Source organism: Solea solea, chromosome 11 (assembly GCF_958295425.1).
Source record: "Solea solea chromosome 11, fSolSol10.1, whole genome shotgun sequence".
Lineage (NCBI taxonomy): Eukaryota > Metazoa > Chordata > Actinopteri > Pleuronectiformes > Soleidae > Solea > Solea solea.
The window spans coordinates 22,618,798-22,635,537 of NC_081144.1; the positions used below are offsets into that span (position 1 = coordinate 22,618,798).

Genomic DNA, 16,740 nt, shown 5'->3' on the forward strand with positions numbered 1-16,740 from the left:
AGAGAGAGTTCGTCACAGCTATCGGACCGTGCAGCAGCAGCAGTAGCAGCAGCAGCAGCAGATCACATTCTTCGTGTGTGGAGGCGCAGCGTTACGCACAGGTTCATGGACTTCTGACTGGAGCGTTTAAAGAGAATCATCTTCTCCTCCTAAAGGCGCAGCATCTTTTTCATCTAACTGTCATCCATGAGATTCTTCAGGCTTACCTTCAAGTGCTTCGTCGACTGCTTTTGAATCCCCTCTTGTCATCGGCTGAACTGAACCGCGCGGCGCTTTGTGACATTTTTTTCCCCCCCCATCTCTTGGCTGAGCTGAGGGTTTCCAACGTGTGATCATCAACAAAAACTGCGATCCTGATCCTTTTTTTTCCAAAAAAAAGAGAGAGAGAGAGAAAGAAAGAGAGGGAGAAAGAGAGATTAAATTGTTACTTCAACAAGGCATAAATAACAAACTCAGAGAGAAAAAACAAAACAAAAGAGAGACATCCTGAGCTCTGCACAGCTGCCTGTGTGTCTCTGTGAGCCTTTTTTTAAAATCATAACACCAGCAGCATCAGGCTCAGACAGCAAAAAGAAGAAGTAGAAATAAATCCAAGTATTTTTTCCTACCAAACAACATGTCACCTGAAGTGGAAGAGAACAGTCAGGGTGAGTATAAATATAAACTGAATGACCTCCACTGTCTTTTTTTATTTTTTTATTTTCCTCCCTCCTCATGATTTATGATTTATTAATGCAGCAGCACGGCCTCCGTCTACAGTATATTCATCATCACCACATTATAAATACACTCTTGAGGAGGTCTAAATATACACAGACCCTACTCAGCTGCAGGGGGGTGGGGGGGGGGGGGGGGGGGAGTCAGAGGGGTCTGAAAGCTATAAATGTGCTGCCGGAACAGGTGTCACTCCTCATGACTTCAGAACACAATACATACACATGCATCTTAATATGTCACTGTACAGTGTGAAGTCAGTGTGGTCAGGATCTGTTTACACTGCGAGGACTTTATTTATGACCCCATTCATGTCCAAGGACAATAGATGTGTCCTCTTGTTGCTGTCCTGTGAAGAAAAAGTGCTCAATTTCATATATGATATGGTAGAATGAGACTGTGTGAGACTGTGTGACCTTCACTTTAGTTCAAGTGTATTGTTATTATGCAACACAGTGTCCTTCAGAGGAGACAGAGACTTTTGCCAAGTTTTGACTGTCGGCCAACTAATCCTAAATTGACACATTTGTGTCCTCAGAAAAGTCAATAAAATGTTTGGGGTTTTTTTCATCCAAAAGTTGAGGTGATGAAGTTTGGTTTTAGTTTTTATTTTGAATATATAAGTGACAGCCTTTTATAGACAGATTTATCATTTTAATTGATACAAATAATATTTGGAATTCTGACAATATATATACAACAGAATAAATAAATATATATATATATAACAAAATCATTTGTAAAACACTGACTCTCATTGACGTCCATTCACTTGAACAGCATAACCACAGTGTTATCGCTAACCTTAACCATTACCACACTTCAAAATCTTAGCCCTAAACTTAACCAGTTCCTCAGAATCGAGGTTCGGCCTCCTCGGGACCAGGTTTTGGTCTCCAATCTGAGGACCACTGGTCCTGACAAGGTAACAAATAAATACACGCACACTCCCTCTCTCTCAAACTGCTCTGATCTGGATTCAGCTGCCTTGCTTTGCAGCCAGCACAGAGCGGCTGACATTGATCATCACAGACATGGCAGCAGTGGAGAGATGACGCGTCACATTTATTTATGTGTTTGAGCCTCTGCCAGCATGTATTCATTGTCATGTCTGTGTGTGTGTGTGTGTGTGTGTGCGTGTGTGGCATACATAGAGGAGGAAGCTGTGCCGCTTGAGATATGCCTGTAACCTTGTGCTCTCTGCTGTGTCGTACTGCAGCACACACTAATCACTCTTGTCTGTGAGGCAGACAGACAGACAGACAGACAGACAGACAGACAGAGAGAGGGAGGGAATGAACATCATTGGGGGAGGGTTCAGCGGTGGCAGGAGAAACCGTGAGAGGATTTCAGCCCAATCATTAGCTGTGAAAACACAGGGATTGCACTTCATTTGAGGCGTGTTACTAAGGTTTTCCCTGACATTCAATGACATTGAGGCGTAAACGTGCAGTCGCACTCCTCGGCCATGGCCCAGGACACGTGGTGCGAAGTTGTGTGTGAGTGTATTTTAGATAAGAGTGTCGTTAAAATATTGTCTGCAAATATTTTATTAGTGTTACTCAGCAGACTAGTTCCTGGTGTCTTATCTGCTCCTGTTCCTCCTCCTTCCTGTCCTACTTTCACATCAGACCCTTTATTGTTTTTTCCATGTCATCTTTTCCTGTCCAGGTGAAGTCAGTCTCTCCCAGCTTGAGGCCGGGGCCCTGTCTGAGGAGGAGAGCGGAGGGTCAGCTCGCCCTCTGGTGCCTGTGCCTGGAGGGGGCCCGGGGTGTGGTGAGGGTGGAGGAGCTGGCCCGCCGCAGTCCCAGGACGGGGCTGCAGCTGGGACTGGAAATGGGGTCGCAGTACCAGTGGTGGAGAGAGAGACCTGGACCAGACAAATGGACTTCATCATGTCCTGTGTGGGCTTTGCCGTCGGCTTGGGCAACGTGTGGCGTTTCCCTTATCTCTGCTACAAGAACGGAGGAGGTGAGCGTCAGGATCACTGTGATCACCACAGAATGTCTATGACAGAATCTCCTGAAAAATGTAACCAATCACACACATGTCCTTCCCGTCTAACGGCTTTTGTATGCATCCAACATCCACCGAAGTGCAGCTGTCTTTCCATTCAGCTGCCATTTTAAGCAACTTTGCTGGCAAAAGTCTTTACACGCCATTACTACAACCAGCACACTGTCCGTCGCTCTGCATACGCCCCCTCCAGATCCTTGGTCTGGTTGGTTGTAGGTCTCTCCAATTACGTTCAGAGGCATTTTCGTCTACGTTCATTTCATACTCAATCTCTTACCCTTTCCATCATTGATTCTCGATTTAAACGGCTTAGTTGTTTGGTCCATAAAATATCAGAAAGTAGTGAAAAATGACTAATTTAAAATGACAATGTCCTCAAATGTCCAGTTGTGTCCACAAAGCGAAGACATTGAGGAGCAAAGAAACCTTAAAGATTCACATTGAAGAAGCTTTAAGAAGATTGAATTATTTAACAGAAACATTTTCAGCACAATGTGAATTAGAGAGATCCTTCATCCCTAATGTTTATAAGGAATGACTTGCGGATGGAAACCCAACTATTATCTATTTCTCTAGCCATCTGGTCTACTGTAGCTTTATTTGATCATGCAAATCTTCTGTTGCAGCTCTCTTTCCCAATGATATGCAAGGCTGACTTTTTCAAAAGCCACAAAAATACTCAACAACAACAACAACATGGCTGCCAGTGAGGACACACAGTGTTAAAAGCCATTTAACAAAAGGCTAATCAAACATAACCTATGCCTGCTTAAGTCTCTGATATCTGGTCTCAGGTTTAGCTCAGAACTAGACTGAACTGTGTAAACCGCTCACTTTGCCCCACCAAAGTCCATGGAGAAAATGAGCCAGTTTACATCCCGACACGCAGGAGTCGTTGATTCCACTGCCTTCTTCATCGGCAAGTTCAAATGTGTTATTTTGTGCTTTTGTTTTTGGAAAAATAGATTACAGATTTAACAGATACACAGATTTACCTAAAAACACAGATTTTACTCAATGGAATTTGGTGTGGAAGAGTCAGCAGCAGTTTATAAACGTCCATCTACAGGCTTTGCAACAGAGAGATAATTCAGTGAATACATTCTAAAGACATCATAGACAAGATAAGCGTTGATTTCTATAGGCGAGCCTTTAGTCAAGTGTCTAAAACCTGCCTTTCCTTGTCTTCTTCCTTGTCTTCCCTGAGAGCTGGTGTCCATGTTTCACAGCGGTTCAGCACGGTCACTTTACAAAACCTGAACTATTCCTTTATTGACTCTTGGTGGTTGTGCAGGGGGAACTCAAATATTCAGAGCATGGTATGAGAATACAGAGATTTAAGAAAACAAGACTTCTAGAACATGTTCTTGAGAATAAGTTGTTTACCCCTAATTGAAGAATCTTCCTGGTATTCCGTCAGACTGAGAGACTCCTCACATTGGGCCGGACAACACTTTTCTTGTTATGTTGTGCAACAGACTCAGGACTCAGGACTCAGGACACGTTGTCCTACAGTTGCACTCCTGCTGAACTCTCAGTGGAGTTGATAGGAGCTGTTATTATACTTTTTTCATGTATCCTCTCCCTGTCCATCTGTGCCAGTTCAGTCCACGGTGATCGCTGCAGGTTTTGGCCTTGACTGGTTCTTATCTCTGCCCAACCCACTTTTGCTATTTTTTTTTTACAAGGTGCCCATTTGAAATTAAACGGAATAGTACGACGCGTACTGTGCCTACGTGTGTTTCTAAGTCCAGCACTCTCTCTCTCTCTCTCTCTCTCTCTCTCTCTCTCATGTCTGTGTGGGTCTTGTGACCCATGGCTTTGATACCCACCTTCTGGTATCGTATAACAATGGCCTGCCTCACACAGTGCCTGCCCCCCCCCCCCCCGCTCCCCCCACCTCTCTCCTTCCTGCTCCTGCCCGGCCCTCACGTAGTATACAAAGGTGTTCTCTCCCACTCTTGCTCTTGATAAGGAGGCATATGGAACGCTTGCACAATAAGCGTCCTGTGAGCGCGTGCCCAACCCCTTTCCGCCACTGTGCCAGCTCTTCATTTCACACCCTCGATGAATCTAGGGCGTCCACATCGTAATACAGTGAATGTCTCAGATGAAACAGTCAGCGACACACTCCACTCGAGTGTGTTAAAGAGACGAGGATTAAGACTTGTCAAATCTCATTTGTTTACTTGTTAGTCGACTGCACGGGACAAATCCAGTCTCACAATTAGAGAGGAGTTTACGTTGTGGGTATTGATATTTAACGTAATATCATTTTTCTCCAGTCATTCCATTCAACGCCTCCCGTTGCATCTCTCTCTCTCTCTCTTCCTCCCACCCCTCTCCCTCTTAGTCTCCCGCTCACAAACGTTTCCTTATAAGGCTGCAGCCCTTCTGGTCCCACAGAGTGACACAAAGAATGATGGACTGAATGAAACACCAATTGTCAATCAATGGCGCAGTTGCAGAGACGCACAGGGTCGATGCTGTGGAGTGTGACATTGTTACGTTGTTGAACCTCCTCTGCCACCACAGTGCTGCATTGTCCCAGTTGTTTTGTTTTTTTTATATTTAATCTCTCCCTGTGTCCCTCTTCTGTGATCTATCCATCTCTCTGTCCTTTCTTCCTCTGCCTCTACTTGCTCTGCGTCATAGCTGGTCATGTGACTCCTCCCCTCCCATCTGCGCACTGTGGCGGCATCACCCAGTTACATTATCAATCAAACCATTCGCTGTTAAGTGAATTAAAAAGTCTCATTTGCTTCTTTTTTTCTCTCTCTCTCTGCTGCTTTTTGCTGATTGCAGCTTCTGCTGCGGAGCAAAGAGTCCGAGAGGAGATTATTTATAGAAAACTCTGACGCACAGTGTTTGTCTGTCTCTTTTATTTTCATCGATTTGAGGGGTAAAACTAATGTGACAAATTTTGCACTCTATCAACTCTGTCTGTCTGTGGCGTGTTAGTGCAGTCCATTCACACTGCGAACATACATTTATCCAATGTATTTAATCACTAAAATGTGTAGAATTTGGTAAGAATATTATTAATAATATGGATTATTACAATTAATACTCAATTTTCTGTCACTTTATCAACACACCTGCTTGGAGAATACACCTATTGTGGTAAATGACAAAAAACTAGGGTAATTTTTTCAGCGATATTGACGTTTTGTTTTGTTACTACTGCTGTTTGAAGTGAAAGAAGCCAATTTTGTGGTTGATTTTGATAAGGAATGTATTGATTTCTTATTAGCATTTCATATTTTAAATGCAAACCTTATGTTCATGTGTAACAGAGACAAACATTTACCATTTGATGCACTGTACCAGGTTAGATCTTAAAGATACAGTGTGCAAAATGTAGCATTTATTGGTGGATTTGTTTGTTGGTGCAAGGCAACAAACAAATATATTAAAGGCTCATTCTGAATAATGACATGACACAGGACATATAATACAAAATTATACAATGAAATGACGTCATCAGCATAACTGAGCAGTTTTTGGACTTTGAACATTGTTTTTAATATTGTTACAGCCAATGATGAGAGTCTCATCACTGTCTCTACTTTGTAACTGAGTCACCATGTGATGAATGTGTACGCTGTGTGTCGCAGGTGTTTTCCTGATCCCCTACTTGTTGATCGTGTTCATCGGGGGAATCCCAGTCTTCTTCCTGGAGATTGCACTGGGACAGTTTATGAAGCAAGGAGGGGTTTCTGCCTGGAACATCGCGCCCCTCTTCAAAGGTACTTTTCTCTTTTTACGTCAAAGAGGTCAACAGTTACATTATTGTTGTTGTTGTAATGTCATCGCAAAGCAGCAGTAGCACGATGCCGAAGCATTTCTGATAATAAGTGTTAACCTCTGCTTGTAAAAACACTGCATTTTGGTTGAATGCTATTGTGCTCATTGTTTTAGATGGGGAATCATTTTTCTACGAAAGCAGCATCAACGTGAGAGAGAATAATTGTTTTTTCTTAATTTCCATTATGTTGTGCAATCAGTATAAACATCACAAGGTCACGTTTAAGTCAGCTTTAGTTTAACGGACAATGCATTTCCTCTCTGTGTGTCAGTCCTGAGGAGTGACAACTCTCTAACTTTAGATTGAAATATTATTTTTGAATAATAACAAATGTTTAAATGTTGTGCTGAAGGGTCTCAGGTGCTTGTATTGTCACACCACTGATGACTTGACATGTTTAACTCATGAAGAATAGTTCCCATATGTGTAAAGCAGTGATGTGCGGAGAGGTTCATGACTGGGGAGGCACTAACTGCTCTGGAGTCAGATGTACAAATATGAACCCAAAAATGAAGCTTATATTTCATATTATGACCCTAATTTAAACATTTAGTTGTTTTAAAAACTTTTAATTATGAGTGAATCAATTCCATACTGTTCAACAATACAATGGCAAGAAAAACAAAATAATATTTATTAATATAAGGTCAAATTCAAATTCATTTTTCATAATTTAAATGTTTTTCTTTTTTTTATTAAAATTGAAAATCGTGTATTGTCTTACCTTTATATATAGTGATGTGCACCTGTTACCCGTTGTGCCTACGGGGCTCAGCACTGCCCCCTATCAGTGTGGCACGGTACTTTCTGCCTCACCCTGTGCATTTTCACTGCGCATTTACGGCCGATCAGAAAGACTAAATAGGTCACACACATTGATTAAATATATTAGAGGGACGGCATGTGTAGTACATGTGTAATCAAACGTGTATATTGGCGATATAATGAGAGGCAGCAATGGGCATGCGCCAACTGCCTCCGTCAGTCAGTGTGTGCGGCACAGAGCGGAGGCACAGCTCACCACTGCCTCACCTCACCGCTCTCCCGTGTATTTGAACAGGAAATGTGTAAATTCACTGATTTTGACCATAGAAATGTTGAAATCATACAGAAAACTCATTTATAGAACAGTCAAGTGGACAGATTGATTTTATTTTATCATATCATTACTTGTCATGATTTTACTTGTTGTCTTCTCTCCCTCTCTGTCAGGTCTGGGCTTGTCCTCAATGGTGATCGTATTCTTCTGTAACACCTACTACATCATGATTCTGGTGTGGGGCCTCTACTTTCTGTTCCACTCCTTCACAAACCCGCTGCCCTGGGCCACCTGTGGTCATCCCTGGAACACTCCCAACTGTACACTGGACTTCCGGCGCGCCTGCCACAACCGCAGCGCTGCCCAGGCGACTGCAGCCCCACCGTCCAACCTCCTCGCCTCCGCGTCCCCACTGAATCTGACCTCAGCTCAGCTTTTCCTCAACGGCAACTGCTCGGAAACCGAGGGCATGCGCTCCCCAGTCATCGAATTCTGGGAGTATGTTGTCGCTTTATTCAGACTTTATTCAGAACTAGAGCAGCAAGTCAGCAGTCATACAATTTTTTTTTTGTAATGTAATGTAATTTGGTTTTGAAAACAAACCATTATCTACTGTCGAAGATCATTCATTCACTTTATTCTGATAATTATTTTATTTGTATGCCTGTTGGAACATTAGCAAATGAGTGGTGATGCAGCACAAAAACAGCACAAAATTGCAAGTAATCGGGTGGAGAACTTTCGTTGCACCCTCTCTATTCACACCGAGGGCGATGTCGATCAGCAAATACATTATAAGGACAAGGAAAAACCTGCATCTTCTAGTGATGATGCGCTGGCGCTCAGTTATTCTACTGAATGAAAAGAAACACTGGGGAAGAGAGAAGAGCGTCTTTGGTTCAGGAGCTTGACATTTAGTACCTCACCTCTTCAGGGCAGACTTCAGGATGTCCGTCAGACGAGGGAAAATAGACGATACATTACAGCCCATATGAGTGGACACAGGTGTTACATATGGACAATATGTGAAACTGTCTGCAGTGCAAATGACTTCACAGTTTTAATTTTGGTAGCATTTACAGTACAAATCCCCTAAAAGTGTAAAATGACTTCCAGGATGAATTTAAAATGGTTGTGTTGGTAACTTTTGTCTCCGTGTTCTCCTCGCAGGCGTAAAGTGCTCCGTCTGTCTGGTGGCCTGCACGAGCCCGGTGACATCAGCTATGAGATGGTCTTATGTCTCATGGCCACTTGGGTCATTGTTTACTTCTGCATGTGGAAAGGCGTTAAATCTACTGGCAAGGTAAAGCGTTTCACGGCTGTACAATTTCACAGTGCTTTAATGTCACATGTCAGTGTTTTTTCGGGGGTTTATGAGTGTATAGATTCACATTACTGGCTTCAAACGTTACACTGTCACATAAAATGTTGCTGGTCTCTGGCGTCAGGGTTCATGCAGGTCAGACCTTTTATTTGCATGGCTTCACGTAAAATAGTTAACGTAACTGCAGCATTTCACCCCCTTGACCCCAAAATCAGCTTTGGTATAGTGAGAGGATAAGTGTCTAGACTGAAACACATGAACACAAGTGTAAGCACACACATGTTTTTGTTTTGAACATTAACTGCTTTGCTTAGTTGCTCCCCCCCCCCCCCACCCCCCTGTTCTCTCACGTGTAATGATAGCTATACCAAATCTATATGCAGCTTAAAACTGTGGTGCGTAACTTTTAAAACTGGATTCAAACCATTGTCAAATGAGTCGGCACTATCAGGTCTACACAACTCTCCCTGTGTTTCTTAGGCTACGTTCCATTTACATTATCCATTTACTATTTACATTATTGCAACTTGGATGTCGGAACTGGGAGTTAAGCCCCGAGTTCACTGTGTTCCAGTCTAGTCTCAGGCTAGCCATTGTTAGCCAATGGTTAGCCAGTACGACTGATTTAATATGAAACAAATACATCGCTCAGGTGACGCTTTGTCGCTTTGTCTCAGGTGAAATCAACAACCTCCGGGTTTCTGAGTTGGAAATCTGAGTTCAGGTTCCGTTTCAGAAGTGAAATCATCATAAAACCCAGTCGTTCATCCGTTTGACAAGATGAATACTTCTTGTCCCCACCCGCACCTGCGGTGCCGCTGCACACGTACAAACGCTCCCTCAGTCAGGTCTGATGTACTATTATACAAATAATGTTTTTTTTTCTGTTCATGAAGACCAAACAGAGGCAGAATAAAAACCAAAACAATCACCAAAAAGTTACGCACTGCAGCTTTAATGTTTCAGTCGGGTTATAAACTTGTATACTTTACGTACACGTTGTTTTCAGTGACTTCCGTTGTTAGTGTAAAAAATGTGCTAACTAATTATTTTTTAATGTGCCAACAATGATTCATCCTTATTTTGTAGCATATGGAGCTGTTTGTGTTTGAATAACCTGTGTCTCCAGAGCTGCTACAGCTCGGGGGGGGGGTTAAGAAGGAGACCAAGGGGCAGCCAGCTGTAAGCCGATTAGAAACTTTCCACAATGTAGGTGTTTTAAATCTGCTCATGTTCGCCCCCAGATCAAATATGTGCGTTCTCAGCACTCTGCGCTCACCACACTGATTTAGCTCGTACTTGCTTCTTACTAGGTAGCATGGGGGCTGCTTTCTCAGCTTAACAGTGACAAAGGCTATACATTCTGAAAAGGTCTTCCACAAACCCCTGCTATTGCAGGAGGTTTACAAATTGTCTGGCTTTCCATTTACAGGCTACCTTTTCTCCAAAGTAACATGACAGGGCCCATTACACATCTACAGGAAGGACCTAATGGGCTTCTTCTTAAGACATGAGTATTTGCAAAGCAGGTAATTGCTTAATCAAAGTAATAAAAACATGCTTATGCGGTGTTGCATTGAAACATTTGAGCATAGCTGATGGACCCTGTTAATAAGCACTAAACTTGTTCAGCTAGCGTGTTAAATTCATCATATAATCATATCCTTTTGTGCACTTAACTCAGGTAATGTGAGGAGTTTAAATGTTAAGTGTGGAATTTTATACTTTTAACTTAATGCAAGTCAATGCATAGCACTCACTATTCACCTCCCCACCCCTCCAAGTGTAGCCTTGACTTATGTTGTCACGACATGTACTCCACAGTTCCCTTTCTTTTCCGTCTTTCTGTAGGTTGTGTACTTCACGGCTCTCTTCCCATACCTGGTTCTGGTTGTTCTTCTGGCCCACGGAGTCACTTTACCTGGAGCTATAGATGGTATTGTTTACTACCTGAAACCAGACTGGTCCAAACTTGGTGAAGCCCAGGTATAACTTTGGCACAAGAGTGCATTTCGTTACACAAGTCATACTGTACATAGTCTTTGTCTATAGTGAAATGAAAATGTGACAAATGTGTGTACATCTAGATGGATTAAAGGCACAGTAGGCAGAATTGATCCGGTCATACATCGGCAAAAATACAGTGAAATGTATTTTAAAGTACAAAGTAAAGTACAAAGTAAAGTAAAGTGAAAATAAGTGAGTGTATTTTCAAATGACTAAAAATACTAGCTACATTAAGTCACCTTGCACTGATTCAATTTCCTCTCTAATCTCAATAAGTTTGGTCATATGAAAGTAATCACAATCTTATGATGTCATTACATTGTTTCAAAGAAGTATTTTTTTAAAAGAAAATACAAAAATACACAACATTTAAGTATTTATACACAAAATATGAAGGCATTTATCAGAAAGGCTGCCGATCCCTGGTTCTGGTGTCTTTGATCAACTTTTCAGCATAATGTAAAATAAGCAATCAGAGAGAGAGAGAAACACACACATTTTAAGAGTTTCTGCAGCTTTTGTTAATTCTGTCCCATCATGGGAGGTTTTTAAAGGGAGGTTCACAGACAGAGCAGGTGCTCCTGTTAGCTGGGATGATTGCTACTCAAGCACACACCTGCATATGCCCCAAAGAAACCTCAAAAAAGGAAAAGAGTCTAAAAGAGAGTAAGACTTTCTGAGATTGATCCAGATTATCTGCCGTGTATGAAACAGAAAAGGTCAATTTTAACCGTATTAATCGCAACAATCGCAGATTTTTCCTCGCGATCTTGCCTACTGCAGCTTCAAGGGACATGGGTTACAAAGCATGTGGAATGTGCTCACATCGTTTTCCCCCCTGTGACAGGTGTGGATTGATGCAGGCACTCAGATATTCTTCTCCTACGCCATCGGCCTGGGTGCTCTGACTGCACTGGGCAGCTACAACCGCTTCCATAACAACTGTTACCAGTGAGTTCATACACAACATAAAATCAGACACCGCTGTCACTGGATGGAGGCCAGCGTCAACACAAACTCTGTCCACTGCTGTGGAACACTAAACACACCGTGAAGATAGTATTCCCACTTGATTTAAACCTTCTGTCATGACTCACACTTGGTGAATTAAAAAGATAGCGTAAATCCTCCCTGATAATAATAGAAGGATTAGCCTTTATCCTCCCTATAGGCGCTCTGTTTTATTTCGACAACTGCTGCAATAGAAGGTCAATCATTCCGATCATTCCTGTCTTTGTGAAAGCTCTTCATAAAGACGGGATTGTAGACGTGTGTTTGTGCACATGGCCGCTGAGCTTAATAATCTTTACCCTTAATACACAGACAGATGTGTAAATAATATTCAGACGTTTATGAGCTCCTCAGCATTAGTATAGATAATTGAATTCACTTGCTGCTTATGTTTGGAATGTCTGTAATAGCAGCAGTATAGTGGATATCCTGCCATCTGGCATTTTCTCTGTCTTGACCTTAATTGGAAGTTAAAAGATGAGTTGAGATAGTGAGGTATGTCCGCTCTGCTCTGTTTCTCATGCACACACACACACACACACACACACACACGCTCAAAGTAGCGCAGGAACATCCTGGGAAACATGTATATAAATTGCTCCCAAATGTCAGTGTATTTAGGACTCGGGACCATGCTTTGGGGACTTGTTGACTTTCAAACCACTCTCTTTTTTTTATCTATTCTTCTAGTGTCAATCAGCCTGTAAAATGTCTGTAAATTACATTTCATATTAGGAACACAGCAGGAGATTGTCTGGGTCAGCTGTGTTTACAACAGCAGGAGGAAACTCTGTAACGTTCAGGCCAGGAGTGGTACTTGGGCAGAAACTCACCCACTCACCCACTCACCCACATGAAGTCATGCTGACATTTTCTGAAATTTGACGAGGGAGTTGGCTGGAAAAGATTCAGCGTACGTCCGATAAAATCCCCCGACCCCATCCAAAAATAAACATTAGTATTTTGGAGATCTTTGCTGTGCAAACACACATTTATACAAGTGCACCTTTGTTATGCAGAAAATAACATGTTTCACCCCCTACAGGGAATGATATCTGGTAAAGTTGCATGACCAGTTTGCTAATGCTAATGTGCTAAGCTAAAATTTGCCAACGTGTCAATGACTTAATGCAAAACTTCATGCACTAAATTGAAAAGTTAGCAGCATGCTAAATATCTGCACACGGATATCCAAAGATTCGGGTTAAGGGAACACAAAGCTCACAGTTAAATTTTATAGTCGGTTAAGTTTGGGATTGTTGTTGTTGTGTGTTAGTGTGTGAACTTCCGCTCAAAGCATCAATTGACCCAAAGTACTTTTTGGTTTGTACAGTAGGTAAATACTGTATTTATTTGTACACAAAAACTAGAATTTTGCACCCTTACTAAAGTTGTCTTGATTCAACAGCATTGTTTTGTAGCATAGAACAAGCGTTATCGGCAATTATAGACTTTTAATAATTGCGGTCTTAGCCCCATAAATCCACTCTCACTTGTTTCATCCCCTTCCGCCAGAGTAGCTTTCTGACGGTCGACTTAGCGGGGGTCGCTGTTATAATAACCATCGTGATGCGGCTGATGTTAAAAGGCAGGATTCTTGGCTGGTGCAGCCAGTAGTGGACTTATCAGAATAAACTGAAGGTCATTGCTCACTGTGCTGACCAAGTTGACTTAGTAAATAAACTGTTGCCATATAACAGTTGGGTTCAATCATCCCAGTCCTAAATCAGACATCTAGTCTCTTTATATAGTGGGGCACTAAAAATAACGGACAAGAATTAAACAGCTTGATCAAGGGAAGGGAATTGGGCTTGTAAGGCCGGGTCACACCCTGGGCAGTTGGCCAGTCCATCGCAGGGCCACATATAGAGACAAACAACCATTCAGCCATTCACTCTCACTCTCACACCTACGGTCAATTTACCTAATCCCAATATTGCATGGGAGAACATGCAAACTCCATGCAGAAAGGCCCTTGTTACAACCGGGGCTCAAACAATTTAATTTTATTAATCCCCTTAGGGAAAGTATTTCTCTGCATTTGACCCATCCTAGAATTAGGAGCAGTGGGCTGCCACACTGAGTAGCGCTGGGAATCATTGGGGGTTGGGTACCTTGCTCAGAATAAAGCTCTTTTTGGCCAGGTGGGGATTTGAACCGGCAACCCTCCGGTTACAAGTCAAGTTCCCTTTCCACTTGGCCACGGGTTGCCAAGTGCGCTAACCGCTCCCATTGTTAATCACACTCTTAATTGACCACATCCAGTTTACTCCTAGTGCTGGTCGCAAGCCCGGGTAAATGGGAAAGCTGTGTCAGGAAGGACAAAAATCTCCATGGAAACCACTGGAGAGGGAGAAATGGAAAGAACAAAATGAAAATGCTGTTTTCTTAAATTCGACGTGTCAGTAATCTTGCCCCAGAATTTCTCTCCAAGACAATAAGAGAGGCACAGTGAATGGTAACAACTGGGAAGTACTGCGATTGGACGATCGGCAGAGATTATTACTATTAACTATTATGTAAAATTATGTAATTCACTAGCAAATAAAATCTGAATCATTTCAGATATGAAATATTTCACTTTGAAGGTTAATGTTATCAGAGCTCTACTCAGTATGTGTATTTCTTTGTGTCGCCATTCACCTTTAATTAAATTAAGACAATATTTGAATGGAAATGTATTTTTCATGCTCATGTGCGATAAAAATGCAAAGCATGTTGCAAAGTTTATTTTCCTCCCATCAAAGAGTGAGCTTTCAGAGATATGGATTCCTGATTCAGAGTGTTTTGTGGGCCTCATGTTACTGGATATTATAATGCATTTTCGCTTCACAGTCTCATCCTTGCTCTTCTGTTCCCCTCCTCCTCTCTCTGCTCCTCGTTCTTCCTCTCCATATGTCTGTGTAGGGATGCTTTCGTCCTGGCCCTCATCAACAGTGGAACCAGCTTCTTCGCAGGCTTTGTGGTGTTCTCTGTGCTGGGCTTCATGGCTGCAGAGCAAGGCGTGGACATCAGTAAGGTCGCTGAGAGCGGTAAGAATACAGCCTCCCCGACCACTTAGCCACCAAAGCGACCACATGACGGGGCTTTCACATCACCCAAGACCCATGTAAATCTTTTATTCAGTGTCCCAACTGAAGTATAGTCAAAATACTAGTCTGGTATAAATACAAGACTAGTGTGAGGAAGAGCATTGTTTGCCTGCAATCTGTTGTTTAGAGTGAGACACAGGGAGGCGCGATTGCCAGATGGAGACACAGATCCAAATGTTCATCATCAGTCAAACTACTGCGATATGATGCAGGTTTACAACGTTAAACGTGTGTTGTGATAAACAACCTTTATCAGTCTTTGGGTGCACAAAGCATATATATATATATATATATATATATATATATATATATATATATATGTTACAAACCATGGCAGACACGTCACAGATGCTTACACCGTATTTATTTAACACGTCGTTACTATGTTTAGAAATGAGCCGTAGAAACCAACACTTAAAGGTCCAGTGTGTAAAACGTAGGTGAAATAATTATACTGATACTGATTGCATGGTGTACAGTCATATGATTGTATGAATTGTTGTTTTCCATCGCCCCAGAATGAGCAGACCAGCTGATATAAGTCACCCACCCACATTGGACAGACTAAACATCTTTTGAGTCTTGATGCAAACTGAAGGCTAACACACAAATTTGATGCTGTCTTATCTATATATGCAAAGAAAATAAACAATATCAAAACTGGGGCTGAAAAAAACTTAAATTAAATTAGCAAACTGCAATGGTTGTAATGTTATTGTTCTATTTTTCACTTTTGTATGTTCTTTGCTAATGTGGTTATCATGCAATACAGTGAATATTGACGTAAAAATATGTATGTATATATATATATATATATATATATATATATGTATATATTGTGAATTAAATTGCAATATCTGTAAGAAAATGTGAATTTAGGTGATTCTGCCAAATCATTCCGACTCCTATTGATATAATTATGTGCAATTATTGCATTTTTGACACACGATATAATCTGGGTCTGGACTGTCTTGCCTTTTACCTCAAATGTGGAGTGTGTGTGAAGTTTGGCCTTGATATTTGATGCCTCTCACTCTGACTCTTAATGTGCAGGTCCGGGCCTGGCCTTTATAGCCTATCCTAAGGCTGTAACTCTGATGCCTCTGGCACCACTCTGGGCAGCCCTTTTCTTCTTCATGCTGCTCATACTGGGCTTGGACAGCCAGGTACGGATACCTCATAGTTTATTTATAATAACCTGCTCCTTTATTTTTAATTCTGCTGCACTTTCAAACTTAATGTTGTGCAGATGTAGCAGCCGATCTGCATTCCTGCCTCTGTTTGCCTCATTTCCTCCCATTCTAACAGTCCAAACTCACCACGTCCAGTGTCAGCGTTGCATTTCTCTGCAGCCTGTTTGTTGTGTGTCTATTTGTGCCAATGCCTACATCCATTGTTTTACTGCCCAGGGATTTTGTCAATGAGCTTCTGTGTGATTCCCACAGAGAGAGAGTCTGTCTCCTCTGCAGTTCATTCATTTACTCTCACTTTCCATTCTCTCTCCCTCTCTTATTTCTCCTCCGTCCGTTGCTCTCCTTTTTCCTCACCGTAGCCACGCTTGTCCTTCAGTGTTTCTGCCATTTCTAGTAAACTGTTGAAAATAGCTCCGCAGCTGGAATAAATACATAAGCATTTATTGTGTCAGGAGGCCGAGGGGTGTGGTCTGAGCTGACGCACTGTCAGGTGCATCTGACACAGTGCAGTGCACTGGCTGAGAGGAATGTTAGTG

The 16,740-nt window shown here is 42.0% G+C and overlaps 1 protein-coding gene across 2 annotated transcripts in view; it reads left to right on the forward strand.

Annotated features, from left to right (window-relative positions):
• Nucleotides 1-16,740, forward strand: part of LOC131469264 (sodium- and chloride-dependent creatine transporter 1-like) — a 22,113-nt gene continuing 5,373 nt past the window's right edge. The window contains exons 1-9 of one of the 2 annotated variants that reach the window (XM_058644248.1): nt 1-647; nt 2,386-2,685; nt 6,348-6,479; nt 7,751-8,075; nt 8,748-8,880; nt 10,753-10,887; nt 11,756-11,859; nt 14,827-14,951; nt 16,065-16,177. In XM_058644248.1, the coding sequence (XP_058500231.1) occupies nt 617-647; nt 2,386-2,685; nt 6,348-6,479; nt 7,751-8,075; nt 8,748-8,880; nt 10,753-10,887; nt 11,756-11,859; nt 14,827-14,951; nt 16,065-16,177 (1,398 nt within the window). In that variant the 5' untranslated portion in view covers nt 1-616. Of the gene's footprint in view, nt 648-2,118; nt 2,214-2,385; nt 2,686-6,347; nt 6,480-7,750; nt 8,076-8,747; nt 8,881-10,752; nt 10,888-11,755; nt 11,860-14,826; nt 14,952-16,064; nt 16,178-16,740 lie in introns of those variants that run through there. The other variant, XM_058644249.1, reaches the window with a different exon arrangement.